This window comes from Aulonocara sp. 'chitande type north' Nkhata Bay, linkage group LG15, assembly GCF_057382095.1.
Source record: "Aulonocara sp. 'chitande type north' Nkhata Bay isolate Kocher_YH1m ecotype deep benthic linkage group LG15, A_spYH_male_GT1.1, whole genome shotgun sequence".
NCBI classification, from domain to species: domain Eukaryota; kingdom Metazoa; phylum Chordata; class Actinopteri; order Cichliformes; family Cichlidae; genus Aulonocara; species Aulonocara sp. 'chitande type north' Nkhata Bay.
In genome coordinates this window covers 34,741,363-34,757,533 of record NC_141358.1, presented here as the reverse complement: position 1 = coordinate 34,757,533, position 16,171 = coordinate 34,741,363, and the positions used below count along the sequence as shown (strand labels likewise).

The 16,171-nt window shown below is 42.5% G+C and overlaps 1 protein-coding gene across 6 annotated transcripts in view; it reads left to right on the top strand.

The window, feature by feature from the left end:
* The first annotated feature begins 363 nt into the window (after positions 1-363).
* The window catches only part of recql (RecQ helicase-like), a 22,714-nt gene continuing 6,906 nt past the window's right edge, over positions 364-16,171 (top strand). For 3 of the 6 annotated variants that reach the window (XM_086263065.1, XM_086263068.1, XM_086263069.1), the window contains exons 1-14: positions 364-491; positions 1,359-1,410; positions 6,660-6,887; positions 6,976-7,155; positions 7,260-7,366; positions 8,251-8,449; positions 8,540-8,706; positions 11,303-11,384; positions 12,031-12,179; positions 13,814-13,931; positions 14,031-14,169; positions 14,257-14,357; positions 14,442-14,658; positions 15,818-15,947. In XM_086263065.1, the coding sequence (XP_086119191.1) occupies positions 1,401-1,410; positions 6,660-6,887; positions 6,976-7,155; positions 7,260-7,366; positions 8,251-8,449; positions 8,540-8,706; positions 11,303-11,384; positions 12,031-12,179; positions 13,814-13,931; positions 14,031-14,169; positions 14,257-14,357; positions 14,442-14,658; positions 15,818-15,947 (1,827 nt within the window). In that variant the 5' untranslated portion in view covers positions 364-491; positions 1,359-1,400. Of the gene's footprint in view, positions 492-552; positions 681-1,358; positions 1,411-6,659; positions 6,888-6,975; positions 7,156-7,259; positions 7,367-8,250; positions 8,450-8,539; positions 8,707-11,302; positions 11,385-12,030; positions 12,180-13,813; positions 13,932-14,030; positions 14,170-14,256; positions 14,358-14,441; positions 14,659-15,817; positions 15,948-16,171 lie in introns of those variants that run through there. The other 3 variants (XM_086263067.1, XM_086263070.1, XM_086263066.1) reach the window with 2 other exon arrangements.

The following is a 16,171-nucleotide window of genomic DNA, read 5'->3' as shown; positions in this document are numbered from 1 at the left end:
TAACCTTCACTAGGACACATATACCACGTAGCTACCCTGCTCTATTATAACACAACATCTGGATTGCACATAGCAGAATATGTTGCAAAATAGTGGAACGTAACAACACATTTGCTCATCTTGAATGTACCACATTGTGCGCGCTTGTTTTAACGCCTGCGTTTGGTCTGTCAGGCAAACAATGTAGAAATGTGTAACTGCCTGATTGCTTTGTTTTCACCCAGACTTTCCAGTTTACCTATTAAACGCCGACTTCATGTATTTAAAATGTGTAATATATTAAAATTGGTTATAGTTGATAAAGGGTGTAAATCGTCCAGCAGGAGAAGGTATTTGCAGACAGCCTAGTGGATTAAGCTCGGGGCGAAAATGTCCCGAGTCTTCTCTGACGCATATGCTTCCGAGTTTCTTTTTGTCAGTCTGTCTGTTGTAGCAACTGAGTAGCTGCTCCAACGGGAAGACGTGGTCGTGGATACAGTGTTTTTTCAATGGTTAGTCGATTGAAATTTGTGCGTTTCGAAGTTTTGTCGCAGAGGCTAAATTCACCAAGAAAGTGAAAGTGAATGAATGACGGTGGTTCCTTTGAGCTAGAGGAGACTGAGTTACTGAACAGCACTCTCCAGGCTCCTGATGCTCATTACCATAACAAACTAGCAGCTAGCTACAATGCGATCAAACAGGTGCACCGCTTTAGAGTCTAGCATGTTACCTTTATTAATATTCATTATATGCACTTTATGTGCATATAAAAAAATCTGTGACATAGTGTCTTTTACTGCATGTAGTAACCATGAGTCTTTTGGCGTTTTCACTATTTTTCTCATTTATTATTTTTTACCTATTTAATGTAATGTAATTTAATTAAATTTTACGTCCAGACCTTTGTGCTGCTGTAACAGGTTTGTGGGATTAATATTAGTCTATGCCTATTAAGCCTGGACAGCGTAATGAATTTCACGTGGCTGGCTAAGTCTCAGTAATATGGAGTAACTTTAGCTGTAGTTCTGATTCTGAATTTTTAATTAAATTTAGAAGTAAATCGTCTGCTTAAGAAATTACAACATGAACGTTTCCCCGAATTTTAACACGAGTAATAAATTTTAAAAAAGAAATTACTCCAAGTACTCATTCACAGAAATAAATAGAAACAAAATGGTCTGAACACCACTGATAAAAATGCAGTCCGCTTTACATTCAGATATCTCACTGGCAAATAAAAATGAAACTTATAGATGTAGAAAGACGACCTTTTCTGTCGACTTTGTACCGTTGTTTCCGGTCATACATATTATCATACAAAATCATGAAGTTGACTGTTTTTTAAAGTTTGTTTTTTATATGGTTTATGCCTGTGACAGCCTGAAAGCTGATTTCCTCCTGAGCACATCAGACTGTGAAATATGAATACAGGTAAGTATTTCTGTTTATACTTTTTAATATTTTTCCAATTAATTGTTTGCTGAGTTTTTTGTGGAGCAGTGAACAATGAACAGTACTGATATGCATACATGTGATAAAATAGCTGTGATAGCTTTTGTATTGGAGACAATGTTGTTAGCATGGCGACTGGAGACGATAACACTGCCACAACTCCAGAGGGAGGTGAAGGAATAAGATCATTAACTGCGGGGGTGTGATTCTCAGGGCTCTTGTTACTGTGTAGGTGTGAGACCTGGCTGTCTACTCTGCCCACTCTAACAACACCAGTCCACTGAGAGAACATGCTGCACATTTCTGTCTCTATGAAAGGAGCTGACGGTACATAACGTATCGCAGATATAGCCAACACAGTAATGAAAGTGCTCCTTTGGTTTTCAAGACGTCACTGTCAGTCACACTGTCATAAAGATGTTTCTTTATTTAGATTCTATTTTGGTTGAATCCTTTATGCCTTTTATTTTTAATTTAGATGACTGTGTTTTAACAAAGGCTCTCTTCCGATCTCCTTGGGTCAGCTAAAGGGTGAATGAATTAAAGCAGGTAGGACCAAAAAGTGCACCGCTAAAGATAAAATCAGACCCTGGTAGAACCAGGGTTGGGGGGAGGCGGCCATCTGCCGCGACCAGTTGGGGTGAGAGAAGGAAGGCAGGATAAAAGACATGCTGTGGAAGAGAGCCAGATATTAATAACAAGTATGATTCAGTGCAGAGAGGTCTTTTAACACATAGTGAGTGAGAAAGGTGACTGAAGAAGACTGAAAGTAAATGCAAAAAAGTAAAAATAAATCATTGTTACTGGTACTGACCTTTAACGCTGACTGAAAACAATTATATGGTGACAAAATGAGAACGTTATCCTCTTTTTTTCTTTTTCTTTTTTTTTTTCTAAAAAAAAAAGTTACTGGTAATAGACAACCTAACTAGCATTTAGAGGGTAAATTTTTTATTTTTTTTGGTTTTAATGACAAGGAATGATGCCAATTTGAGAAATCGAGTGGAAACTGTTTTAATATGTATTAATTTTATAACATTTTGTGAACGTAAACAGGTGGTGGCCACATTTGTCCACTAACAAGCTGAGTGGGAGTTTTTTTTTTTTTTTTTCTTTTCAAAAAAGTAATGACTCATATATAATCGTAAAAGGTTAATTATTGATATACATTTAACTGCAATCATGGTTAGAAAATAAATCAGATTGCTTGTATTATTTGGTAAAAAATAATTATTTTATCCTTTTATCTCTTTGTAAATCATCAGAATGATGTGATGTAACTGGTTTTGAAAGGGTCAAAATTCTGAATTTTATGACTAGGACTGGTGCTAATTTAAAAACTCAAGTCAGACAAAGTTTCATCCATCCATCCATCCATCTTCATCCGCTTTATCCGAGGCCGGGTCGCGGGGGCAGCAGCCTAAGCAGAGAGGCCCAGACCTCCCTCTCCCCAGCCACCTCCTCCAGCTTATCCGGGGGAACACCAAGGCGTTCCCAGGCCAGCTGAGAGATATAATCTCTCCAGCGTGTCCTGGGTCTGCCCCGGGGCCTCCTCCCGATGGGACATGCCCGGAACACCTCACTCAGGAGGCATCCTTGTCAGATGCCCGAACCACCTCAGCTGGCTCCTTTCGATGTGGAGCAGCAGCGGCTCTACTCTGAGCCCCTCCCGGATGGCCGAACCTCTCACCCTATCTCTAAGGGAGAGGCCAGCCACCCTTCGGAGGAAGCTCATTTCTGCCGCTTGTATCTGCGATCTCGTTCTTTCGGTCAGTACCCACAGCTCGTGGCCATAGGTGAGGGTAGGGACGTAGATCGACCGGTAAATTGAGAGCTTCGCTTTTACACTCAGCTCCCTCTTCACCACGACGGACCGGTGCAGCGTCCGCATTACTGCAGCTGCAGCCCCAATCCGTCTGTCGATCTCCGGCTCCCTTCTCCCATCACTCGCGAACAAGACCCCGAGATACTTGAACTCCTCCACTTGGGGCAGGAACTCATCCCCGACACGGAGTGGGCACTCCACCCTTTTCCGGCTGAGAACCATGGCCTCAGATTTGGAGGTGCTGATCCTCATTCCCGCTGCTTCACACTCGGCTGCGAACCGTTCCAGTGCGAGCTGGAGGCCCCCACCCGATGAAGCCAACAGAACCACATCATCCGCAAAAATCAGAGATGAGATTCTGAGGCCACCAAAGTGAAAGCCCTCTGCCACTTGGCTGCACCTAGAAATCCTGTCCATAAAAATTATGAACAGAACCGGTGACAAAGGGCAGCCCTGGCGGAGCCCATCACCCACCGGGAATGAGTCCGACTTATTGCCGGCAATGCGAACCAAGCTCTTGCAACGGTTGTATAGGGATCGAATGGCCTGTAGCAATGGGCCAGACACCCCATACTCCCGCAACACCTCCCACAGGACACCCCGAGGGACACGGTCGAATGCCTTCTCCAAGCCCACAAAACACATGTAGACTGGTTGGGCAAACTCCCATGCACCCTCAAGTATCCCTGAGAGGATAAAGAGCTGGTCCAGTGTTCTGCGACCAGGGCGAAAACCGCATTGTTCCTCCTGTATCCGAGGTTCGACTAGCGGACGAACTCTCCTTTCCAGCACCCTGGCATAGACTTCCCCAGGGAGGCTGAGGAGTGTGATCCCCTGTAGTTGGAACACACCCTCCGGTCTCCCTTCTTAAAGATGGGGACCACCACCCCGGTCTGCCAGTCCAGGGGTACTGCCCCTGATCTCCACGCAACATTGTAGAGGCGTGTCAACCAGTACAGCCCTACAACGTCCAGAGCCTTCAGGTACTCGGACCTCATCAACACCAGGGGCTCTGCCACCAAGGAGTTGTTTAACTGCCTCAGTGACCTCGCCCCCGGAAATTGGCGGGTCATTCCCCTCATCCCCAGACTCTGCTTCCTCCTCGGAAGACGTGTCAGTGGGATTAAGGAGAAGTATTCCTTCCACCGCCTGACAATTTTCTCAGTCGATGTCAGCAGCGCTCCGCCAGCACTATACACAGTGCGGGTAGAGCACCGCTTTCCCCTCCTGAGATTCCTGACGGTTTGCCAGAATCTCTTCGAGGCAGTCCGAAAGTCTTTTTCCATGGTCTCTCCGAACTCCTCCCACACCCGAGTTTTTGCTTCAGCCACTGCCCGAGCCGCATTCCACTTGGCCTGTCGATACCTGTCGGCTGCCTCCGGAGTCCCACAGGCTAACCAAGCCCGATAGGACTCCTTCTTCAGCCTGGTGGCTCCCTTCACCTCTGGTGTCCACCATTTGGTTCGGGGATTACCACCACGGCAGGCACCAACCACCTTGCGGCCGCAGCTCAATGCAGCAGCTTCGGCAATGGAGACGCTGAACATGGTCCATTCGGACTCAATGTCCCCAGTCTCCCTCGGAATGCTGTTGAAGCTCTGCCAGAGGTGTGCATTGAAGATCTCGCGGACTGGGGCCTCTGCTAGATGTTCCCAGCACACCCTCACTACGCGTTTAGGTGCACCGGGTCTGTCCAGCGTCCTCCCCCGCCACCTGATCCAACTCACCACCAGGTGGTGATCAGTTGACAGCTCAGCCCCTCTCTTTACCCGAGTGTCCAGAACATATGGTCGCAGGTCTGGTGATACGATTACAAAATCGATCACGTGCACTTATGGACACTCTTATGTTCGAACAAGGTGTTTGTTATGGCCAAACTGTGATTTGCACAGAAGTCCAATAACAAAACACCGCTTGGGTTCAGATCAGGGAGGCCGTTCCACCCAATCACGCCCCTCCAGGTCTCGCTGTCGTTACCCACGTGAGCATTGAAGTCTCCCAGGAGGACAACAGAGTCTCCAGGTGGAGCACCCTCCAGCACCCCCCCAGGGACTCTAAGAAGGCTGGGTACTCTGAACTGCCACTCGGCGCATAAGCGCAGATGACAGTCAGGACCCGTTCCCCGACCCTAAGGCGCAGGGAACAAACCCTCTCATCCACCGGGAAAAACCCCAACGTACCGGCAGCAAGCCAAGGGGATATTAGAATACCCACCCCAGCCCACCGCCTCTCACCAGGGGCAACTCCAGACTGAGACAGAGTCCAGCCCCTCTCCTGGAGACTGGTTCCAGAGCCCAAGCCATGCGTAGAGGTGAGCCCGACTATATCTAGCCGGTACCGCTCAACCTCACGCACTAACTCAGGCTCCTTCCCCACCAGAAAGGTGACATTCCATGTCCCTATTGCCAGTCTTGGCAGCCGGGGATCAGTCTGCCAGGGCCTCCGCTCCTGGCCGCCACCCGGCACACAATGCACCCGACCCCTATGGTGCCTCCTGCGGGTGGTGGGCCTGCGGGAGGATGGGCCCATGTCTCCTCTTCGGGCTGTGCCTGGCCGTGCCCCATGGACTAAGGCCCGGCCACCAGACGCTTGCCCTCGGGCACCCTCCCCGGGCTTGGCTCCAGGGCGGAGCCCCGGTAACCCTATCCCGGGCAGGGTAAACTGTTCCCTCGATGTTCTCTTCATAAGGGTCTTCTGAATCGCTCTTTGTCTGGTCCCTCACCCAGGACCAATTTGCCATGGGAGACCCTACCAGGGGGCAAAAGCCCCCAGACAACATAGCCCCTGGGATCCCTGGGACACACAAACCCCTCCACCACGATAAGGTAGCGATTCACGGAGATATCACCTTTCTCACTCAAATATATATATATATATTTTATTGTATTTTATGAATGTAAACAGGAGGTGGCCACTTTTGGCCATGAATAAGCTGAGTGGGAGTTTTATCAACTTTTGCTTTACGTGCACAAAAATAATAATATATGTTGTTGTTAATCGAGGACATGTCTTAAACTCTACTATTAACAATATAAGAAATCCAGTAGCACTGCAAATATAGGAAATTGTCATTTTTGAGGTTGTCTTCCAACAAGGGCATTGTACAAACAAACTGGTGTTTTATGGGTTTATATTTATGAAAAGAGCTGATGTTAGTTAAAAACTTTATGCAGTAAGAATAGCAAAAGAAAACCATGCAAATAAAAAAAAAAATTACAGACTTAATTAGTTGGTGGCCACTTCTGGACATGCGCAAGCTGAATGGATGAGTGATTTTGAACAAACCAGAATTGATTGCCCAAGAGTAGTTATTATCTGGGCATTGCTGAACTGTTTGGGGTCCAAAGACACAACAAATAAGTGCTTGGAGCCTGCTACCAATGTTCCTGGTGTTGCTGTTTAGATATGCAGGTCGAGCTGGACTCGATCGAGGCCGAGCTGGACACAGTGGAACTGCAGCTCGCAGAGATCCTGCAGAAAAAGGCTGAGCTCACTTCTCGGAAGAATGCCCTGCTGCAGCAGCTGGAGGAGGCCTGTGACACTGCACAGCCTTTATCTTCTTCTGCCTCAAAGGCATCTGAAGCCAAGCCAGCGATGAGCAAGCAGGAAATGCAACGATATGATGGCACAGGTACTCGACAGACAGACTAGACAACTAGTTGTAGAAATATGCCACGTCTGTGCACTGTGTTGACATGCAGTAACATCATGCTTTATAGATTTTCCATGGTCCAGCAACGTGGAGCAGCACCTGAAGGCCACATTCCATCTCTCTAACTTCAGACCTTTGCAGCTGAAAGCCATCAACCTGACCATGTCAGGCAAGGACCTGTTCCTGGTCATGCCCACAGGAAGAGGGAAGAGTCTCTGCTATCAGCTTCCTGCAATCTGTTCTAATGGTACAGTGAGACACACATGCAGAGTTTTGGAACAAAACATCTGTCCTTCCAGTTTTATGCTCTTCTTCTTACGACTTATTTCTTTTACTTTTATCATTTATCAGGCTTTACACTGGTCATCACTCCACTTGTATCCCTGATGGAGGACCAGTTGATGTACCTGAAGACTATTGACGTGTCGGCAGTCATGCTCAATGCATCCAGTAGCAGAGTAAGAACTGCCTGCCATGTAGAAAAAGATTATTTGAGGATTATGCGTGTGTGCGGAAAGAAAAGAATTGCCTTTTGTAATCCACATTTTGGATACAAGTTGTAACTATGTGTTTGTTTTACTGAAAGGGTGCAGATTTTTGGAAAGGAAAAAAATCTGCTAGCCAACTGTGTTATGTGTTGTGATTCCAAAGATATAGAGTGGAAAAAAACTAGAGGTCATACCCACTCTCCCTCCAGGTAGCCTTCTTTTGTGACAGCCTGAGCCATAGCTTTTGACAGATGTACACATCTGTCAAAAATTCACACATACACATGTGTTGATAGTTTAATAGTATGTCTCATGAAAGTGAACTTGCAAATGTGTGTGTGAATGCACAGACTAGCAAAACAGAGTTTTAGGGAGAAAATAAAACTACACGTACAGGTACTATCTTCTATTCAATTCAGTAACATTTGATTTGTACAGCCACAATCACAACAATAGTTGCCTCAAGGAGCTGTGATCTTGTTTTCACTGGTTTACAAAACTAATGTGAGAGATCATCCAAAATCATTCATTCTGTATATTCCATGACTGCTGTTCATATCTGATGAGTAAACTGACTTTCTTGACAACCGCTTTTAATTTTGTATCCATGTCTTCATTTTGCTTTAAGCAACAATGAAATAACCATGGGAACTGCACTCACTGTTCACCAGTGTGTCCAAGAATCGTTTAGTGACATTACACACACTTCTGCTGTGGACAAGAAATGAAGACTGAGATGGCTTTAGGGCATCTAAACAACATGGATGGATCATCTGTAATGATCCACAACAACTGCAGAGCTTTATGTTTCTGGCACTAAACTGCAGCTTGTTTTTTGTTTCCATCATTCGCAGGAGCATGCTAAGACGGTCATGGCTGGAATGACAGATCCAAAGGCCCCCTTCAAGCTGGTGTACGTGACTCCAGAGAAAATTGCTAAGAGCAAGCTCCTAATGTCTCGTCTGGAGAAAGCCTACAAAGCAAACCTCCTGAATCGTATTGCTGTTGATGAGGTGCACTGTTGCAGCCAATGGGGTCATGACTTCAGACCAGGTGAGTATTCTGACCTCAGATCATATTTAGTAAGCACCCCCGTCGCTATGATGTGCTACATACTGGTTCACCTGTGTGCTTGTCGTTCAGATTATAAGATGCTAGGCATCCTGAAGAGGCAGTTCCCCAAAGTGCCCCTCCTTGGCCTCACAGCCACAGCAACCAGTAGTGTCCTGAAAGACTGCGAGAAGATCCTGTGTGTGCCACAGGCAATCACGCTCACTGCTTCCTTCAATCGAACTAATCTCTACTATGAAGTAAGCACTGTCACTGCACTCAAAAATCCACTTAGCCAGTCAAATGTTTTAATATAAAAATATGTGTTTAGAAATGTACATTTTTACCCTAGCAACAGGCAATACCGTTGTCTGATTGGCTGGTAGTTTGCTAAGCCGCAACAGCTACGAACTCTGTGAAGAAATTGTTAATTTCTGTATATTAGATTGAAATTAGAATCCCCCACCTTTATACCTTAATACGTCTTTAACTTTCAGTATAGTCCATTGAAGGAGTGGTGGCCATCTTCAACAAATATGCTCATATTTAACTTGTAGCAAACGTGACACACCAGCTGTCAATCAATAGTATACATCCTGCCCATCCCTTCGTGATCAGTGCCCATAACACAGTTTAAAAAAATGACCTGGGGAAAAAAAAAAAAGAAAACCAAAAACAACAGATTTGTTTTTATTTTTAAATTAAAATAATTATTATAAATTACATTGACTTTATTTAAATGGGTGACAAAGGAAACTGAAGACATTTCTGTCTATTATGCTGTCAAAGACATGTCAAGACAAACCAATGGGTGACAGCCAATATAGTATTTCCGAGTCATTCACTTTATGCTATAATGAAACATTTCTACCCTGAAATGTTTATTTATGATTTTTTCCTAAAAATCTACATAAAAAATATTCTGGAAATAAAATCCAGTTTTGTTGTCACCGTACAGAACAGGATTTATGAGATGTCCAAAAAGCAATTTGATCTCATACAGCCTGACATGCCAAGAGGTCTATGATATATCAAATGAATAGTTATTGCAAACATGAAAATGCATCAGTTTAAAATAAACAATTGATTAACAACAGTCAATACAATGTCATTGTCACATGCTTGGCAGGACAGACACCAGCATCACCGGGCGGGGATGTCACAGTAGACTTACATGAATCTCGATATCCAGTTTGAAACCAACACAAAATGATTATCCCTCATACTCAAACATAAACTGATTTATGGTGGTAGCAGGACATATGCTAAACTGTTGGGAAAATATGCTGAATAGACCACTATTGTTATTCCAAGGTATAACGTCAGTATGTACATTACATTAGCCACTGAAAAACACTTTAGTCCAAAGGTGTCGAACTCCAGACCTCGAGGGCCGGTGTCCTGCAGGTTTTAGATCCAACACAGCTGATTTAAATGGCTAAATTACCTCCTCAACGTGTCTTGAAGTTCTGGCACTGGAGTTCAACACCCCTGCTTTAGTCTGTGGACCATTGCTGATTTTAAAAGGCCAGTAAAATAAAAAAAGAAAATGCAGGATAATATAAGAAAAACAATATTTTAGATGTGGTTGGATGTTGAAAGTCTCTGAACCAATCTGTCAGTCTCTTTCTTCCCTGTGAATTTGGGACAAAATAGTGTGCTGCTTATTCACAGTCGGATCACACAGTTACTGTGTGGTGTGCTTGACATCATCTGTCTTTGAATCTACCTAATATATCAGGTGGAAGGCAAACTCTCTGAATAATGATAGAAAGATAAAAAATAAATGTGCTTATGAAGTCAGCTCTTTATCTTTTCTCAGAGTTAATAACTGTCACCTCCACTGTATAATCATTAAATAGAGCAGAGGTTCTTAACCTTTTTTACTGCGGGTCCCATTTCAGATATTAACACTGTATTGAATAAATTGATGTTACTTTTGGTTTGATTTAATAACTAAATCAAATCGACTTCATTTTAACGGTTAAAACCTTGTCAAATAAACATGATGATGACATGATACGATGTAATAATCACAAAGACATTTATTTATTATGTGTATTTGAACCTGCACATAAAAGAAAATGCCAAACAGCAAGGAAGGATTTCTGCTCCGAGCATTCAAAGAGCTTTATACAACTTGCTTTCTCACACATCAAATGTGTGAGCTGAGTATAGTTACATTAGTTATGTCTGCTAAATTGGGCTAACACTAATGTGACCAACTCTGTCAGATAACTCCAACGCTTAACACAATTTCAGTCAAAATGTAGAGCTAGTATTTTTTAACATGGGACTCTATTGGTATTTTGCTGGCTTTTAAAACCAGCCTGAAGTGCCTGTAGTTTTTGGCTCCATTTTCAGCCCCTTGACTATAACTTTGGACTGTAGAAGTGCCCTTTATAGAAGTTAAGTTATACAAATTCTCAACAAGACATGGTTTGGATCATGCATTGATCTAACAACTCTTACTGACAGAAGATACTCTATGAATACACAAAGTTCGAAAAGGCTGTAGAGGAATTCTCTAGAAAAGGGGTGGTGAACTCCAGGCCTCGAGGGCCGGTGTCCTGCAGGTTTTAGATATCGCCCTATTTCAACACACCTCAATCAAATGATTAGTTCATTACCAGGCCTCTGGAGAACTTCAAGACATGTTGAGGAGGTAATTTAGCCATTTAATTCAGATCAGCTGTGTTGGATCAAGGACACATCTAAAACCTGCAGGAAACTGACCCTCGAGGCCTGGATTTCGACACCTGTGCTCTAGAAGTTAAGAGTTAGGGTTCATAAACTTCTTTTTACTATGCTCCCCATCTTCTTACACACTTAACACGTGTTTCATTTCCTTCTCAGGTTCGTATAAAGGATTCTGTCAGTGAAGCATCAGTAAATGACATAGCTGCTCTGATCAAGAGTAAATACAAGGACCAATCAGGTACTATGACAAACAAGACTGCTGCATATATAAAACATTACTAATGCCATTTTTCCACTAGTGCCGACTCAATTTGATTCTCTTCTGTTTTGGTGATTTTCCATTAAAATTGAGTACATGCATGGGTTGTTATAGCAACATGGTTTTGTATACTACACAAACAGTGAAGGACGCTGAGGCGATGGTATACCTTCTGCTCAGCCTACGGCTTACTGTTAAACTTGCGGACCATGGTATTGGTTTTTGTGTAGCCATTTCCCTCAGTGCTGGGTTTCAAAAATAGTGGTTTTGATTTTTGAGGAGTCGTCACTCTCATGACCCCAGTGACACCACTGACTGGCCAATTGGCGTCATCCAGTTTGTTCCATTTTCTGATTGTCTCAGATTGCTTGGAAGCCTTACCGAATAGGTACTAAAAAAGTACCTGGTTACCACTTATTACCACCTAATGGAAAACCCTTAAAATTGAGTTGATTTGAGCCAATCCGAGCTGAGTGGGCACTAGTGGAAAATGGCTAAAAAAGGTTAATATCCTCAATTCTGCAAAGTATTTTTAGTCATGCTAGAATAGACAATTATAATGTGAATATTTCTATACGTAATAATCATGTATGAATATTTTCTGCTTTGTTCATACATGCCACAGGAATTGTGTATGTATTCTCTCAGAAGGATGCAGAGTTGGTGTCAGCAGAACTCCAGAAAAGAGACATCTTGGCATATCCTTACCATGCAAACATGGACTCTGAGGACAAGTCCCGGGTTCACCGCAAATGGACCTCCAACAAAATTCAGGTCAGTAAAGAAACATATGCACAGCTGCATTTCTGCTGAGATTTTCTATAAGAATTGGGTCAAGATTTTCTGCTCATGGTTAATATTGCCTGGAGTGATTCCACAAAAAAAATTTTAATATATTTTTTTATTTAATTGCAATAAATGGTTCAGCACATAGCTTTTAGATATTATTAAAACTAATTTTTGGATTTAAAATATTCTTCTAAAAAGGGTTTTAGTGGATTTCTGGACTTCTGTAATGTTGTAGATGGCAGCAGCTTAAACTACAGTCAGTGCTCCCCAAAATAAATAATTAAGTCATAGCTTAAAATGTAGATTTAAATAGCATAAAAGGGGATAATAGGAATTTCCTTCGGGATTAATAAAGTATTCTGATTCTGATTAAAGGGAGAAATCAACATGGCAAAGTCAGAAAATGAACTATAAATTACAAAGGAGCTCAAGGGGGATGTGAGCATAGCTTATTTCCTGGAATATGGAACTAAGGAGGTGGTTTGCATGGAAAAAATGGAGATCAAGTAGAGTGGAAGGAGTGTTCTTTAAACAGCACTTTGGGATTTAGATTGCACTTAAAAGAAAAGCATATAATGCAATCAGAATGACACTCAAGGAAAAATGAGTTCATCATCAGACACTATCCAGGAAAACTCAGGGTGTTTTATGACTCCAGCTCCGTGATCTACAGCAGCGCATCCAAAGCCACAAACGACCTGGAAAAATGGGATTACAAAGTCCAGAGCCAGTTCCCTCTTAGCAGTCACTTTTAAATGGAGATCCTATCATTGTAGGTGGTAAACAGCTGGAAGTAATCCATGCGATGATCTGCTTGAAACACGTTGAAACTGAGAGGAGTTCATCATAATAACCAATGTACGGAAGAGGATTAGGGCCACTGGGGGGAGGGGTGGGGGGGTGGGGACGTCTTTTTTCCCCATATATATATATATATATATATATATATATATATATATATATATATATATATATATATATATAAAATTGACACCACTTTCCTAAACAATTGAGTTTAATAGCCTGATATCAGCCTTTATCCAGGTCAAGATAACATGTAGGCTTAGGTCACAAACTCTAGAGCTAATGAAAGAGGAGGGAGGCATAACTCTGGCTTGCTTAGAAAATTATTAAAAGATAGCTCATTACTCTTTTGAATACAGTAGGACTAAAATCTTTATAAGAAATATTTATTTACACTCAATAAGTGGATGTCAGTACCTCTAAAGGTCTGGGACATGCCAGAGAACGAGCAGTAATAAATCTGCAGGTCTCTTCCAAATCTTCTGGGATTGTCCAAAGCTGTCCTACTGTACAGAGGTGGTAGCAAACGTAATTTAACAATTTTTCCACAATTGGCCTTTGATTTCACTTTAATTTATCTACTTAACCTTCCATCTGGACTTGATTAAAAAAGATTGTAAATATTATATAAATAATGTGATCCGAACTAAAAATCATATCAATTTTGTTCAAAATCAGCACTGAAGTTCCCCCATACATAGAGAGGGGCAATACCTCTGATTGGAAAAAAAATTCCATTCCATGCTTGTAAACAGCTCACTGAATAATGCATCTGTAAAACACATGAGTTGTTTTTTTCGTTTTTGTGTGTTTAGGTTGTGGTAGCCACTGTGGCATTTGGCATGGGCATTGACAAGCCTGACGTCAGGTTTGTCATCCACCACACCATCAGCAAGTCCATTGAGAACTACTACCAAGAGAGTGGACGGGCAGGTAGACGGCCTATAATTTCTATTGGTAGCATAAGCAATACCGTTCTAGCATTACTCACGGTTATTATTCCAATGTTAAGTGTTTCCGTTGTGTCTCCAGGTCGAGATGACTCTCCGGCTGACTGCATTGTCTATTTCGGCTTCGCTGATATCTTCAGGATCAGCACCATGGTGGTGATGGAGAATGTTGGTCAGCAGAAATTGCTACAGATGGTAGATTACTGCCAGAATGTTAACAGGTAGCACAGGATGTCAGTGCGGGCTGCCCAATTTGCACAGTCTTAAATGTAATATATATTCTTAAATGTAATATCTGCTTTGTGAAGGTGTCGGCGCTCTCTCATGGCAGTTCACTTTGATGAAGTGTGGGATGATGAAGGATGCAACCAGATGTGTGACACTTGCAGTCAAGCAAAAGGTGTGGGTGGTGAGGAAATGTATTGCTTTATGTGTCAGCCATATCGATCATATGCCCTAAATCCATCACCTCACTTTTAACACCCCCCTCCAGATTACCCCACTGTGGACATTACCCAACATGCCAGGCAAGTGGTGCAGATTGTGGAGCTTGCAGCCTCCATGGATGAGAAACTGACCCCACTGAAACTGGTGGATGCATGGATGGGGAAAGGCCCTGCAAAGCACAGGAAGATGATTCAGACCACCACGCTGTCTCGGCGACAGGCTGAAGTTGTGATTGTTCACCTGCTCCTGCAGGGATACCTCAGGTGATTCATGCTTCGTTTCTTTCTGTGGATTTAGCTTAATTCAATTTTATTTATTAAGTATCAATTCACTACAGTTTTTCAAGATGACTTTGTTTATTGTTCTGTTTTTGTTCATTAATTGACCAGTGTGTGCATGTCTGTGTGTCAGCCTGTCTGTAGAGATGATAGCTGGAAAAGTTTTGAATGAATTCTGATAAAACCTTGGATGGGGTTTAGAGAAGGCTTGGCTTAACGATCCATTAAAATTTGGCTTCCTCTGATTGTATTGGCACAGGAAATGATACTGGTATATAAGGATTCTAAATATCGCATTACAGTTAGATCCAAATATGTCACATTTGATCTCTGACATCACTTTTACATTTCACATGTGCACTTCTTTAAAGTTAACCCCCAAATGCATTATTGTTACTTCACTGCAATCTTCTTAAAATACATTTAAAAAGAACAAAGACAACAAAATGCAAATATAATGTACCCCTAAAAGTAAATACTGAGGAGAAGAGAGTGAGCTGCCTGGGCAGAGGTTGGTGCTCTTGGAGTGCTTCTTGGTCTAAAAGAGATCATCTTTGTGTGACACATCTCTCTTTTCTGACACGTCAGAAAAAGATGTTGATTTCATGCAAAGAAATGCAAAGAAAACCCACTGGTGTCAATGAAGTGCCTCCAAACTGCTAACCAAGTTTGGATACCATTTTCTTCCTCTACACTAGGTTAGCCTTCGAGCTAGCAACCGGTGCACTGTTGCAGATGTGGGGCCTAGGAAATGCAGAATAAATTAAATTTAACTCAAAACATCAGGCCCTTTTCAGAATATCCATTCTAGCTTTTCTAATTAGGATCAGACCTGTCACAATGTAAAGAACAAAAATGCATTGAGAAGTTTCCCTCAAATCACACAGCCTCTGCAAATACATTGTGTTGGAAATCGGACCATATTTAGTCTATAGAGAGGAGTAGCTGAAGTTAAAGGCCAGACATGCTTTTCACTTTTACTTTCTTTGAATAAAGCTTTAAACTCACCTTAACTTGACCTGACTGACTGTGGCAAACCATCAGGCTGTGTAAGTCTCTAGTTCATGGGATTAAAGATAAAGCTCTGATCCTGTGACCATTAAGTCTGTCTGACACAGAGTTCTTCCCAATGTGTTGACCTCAGAGAGGATTTCAGCTTCACACCTTACACCACCTACTTCTACATGAAGCTGGGCCGCAAAGCTTCTCTGCTGAAGAACCCGACACACACACTGAGCGTGAAGATGAGAGATGCAGGGGCCGGAACTGCTTTGGTAAGTTTGAAGGAAAAAACATATTCTTCTGTTACCATCATTTAGGAGAGTTTTTTAGTATAACACCTAACCCTAACTACAAAGTAAGTTACAAATCACATCTGTTTTCATGTCACAGTTGGGTGTAGTTAGGCCTGAATTTTAAAACACTCACTTTAGTTAGTACATCACACTGTCTTTGTTTGCAACAGGTTTGAACAAACATTTCCAATTTGTAAGATATT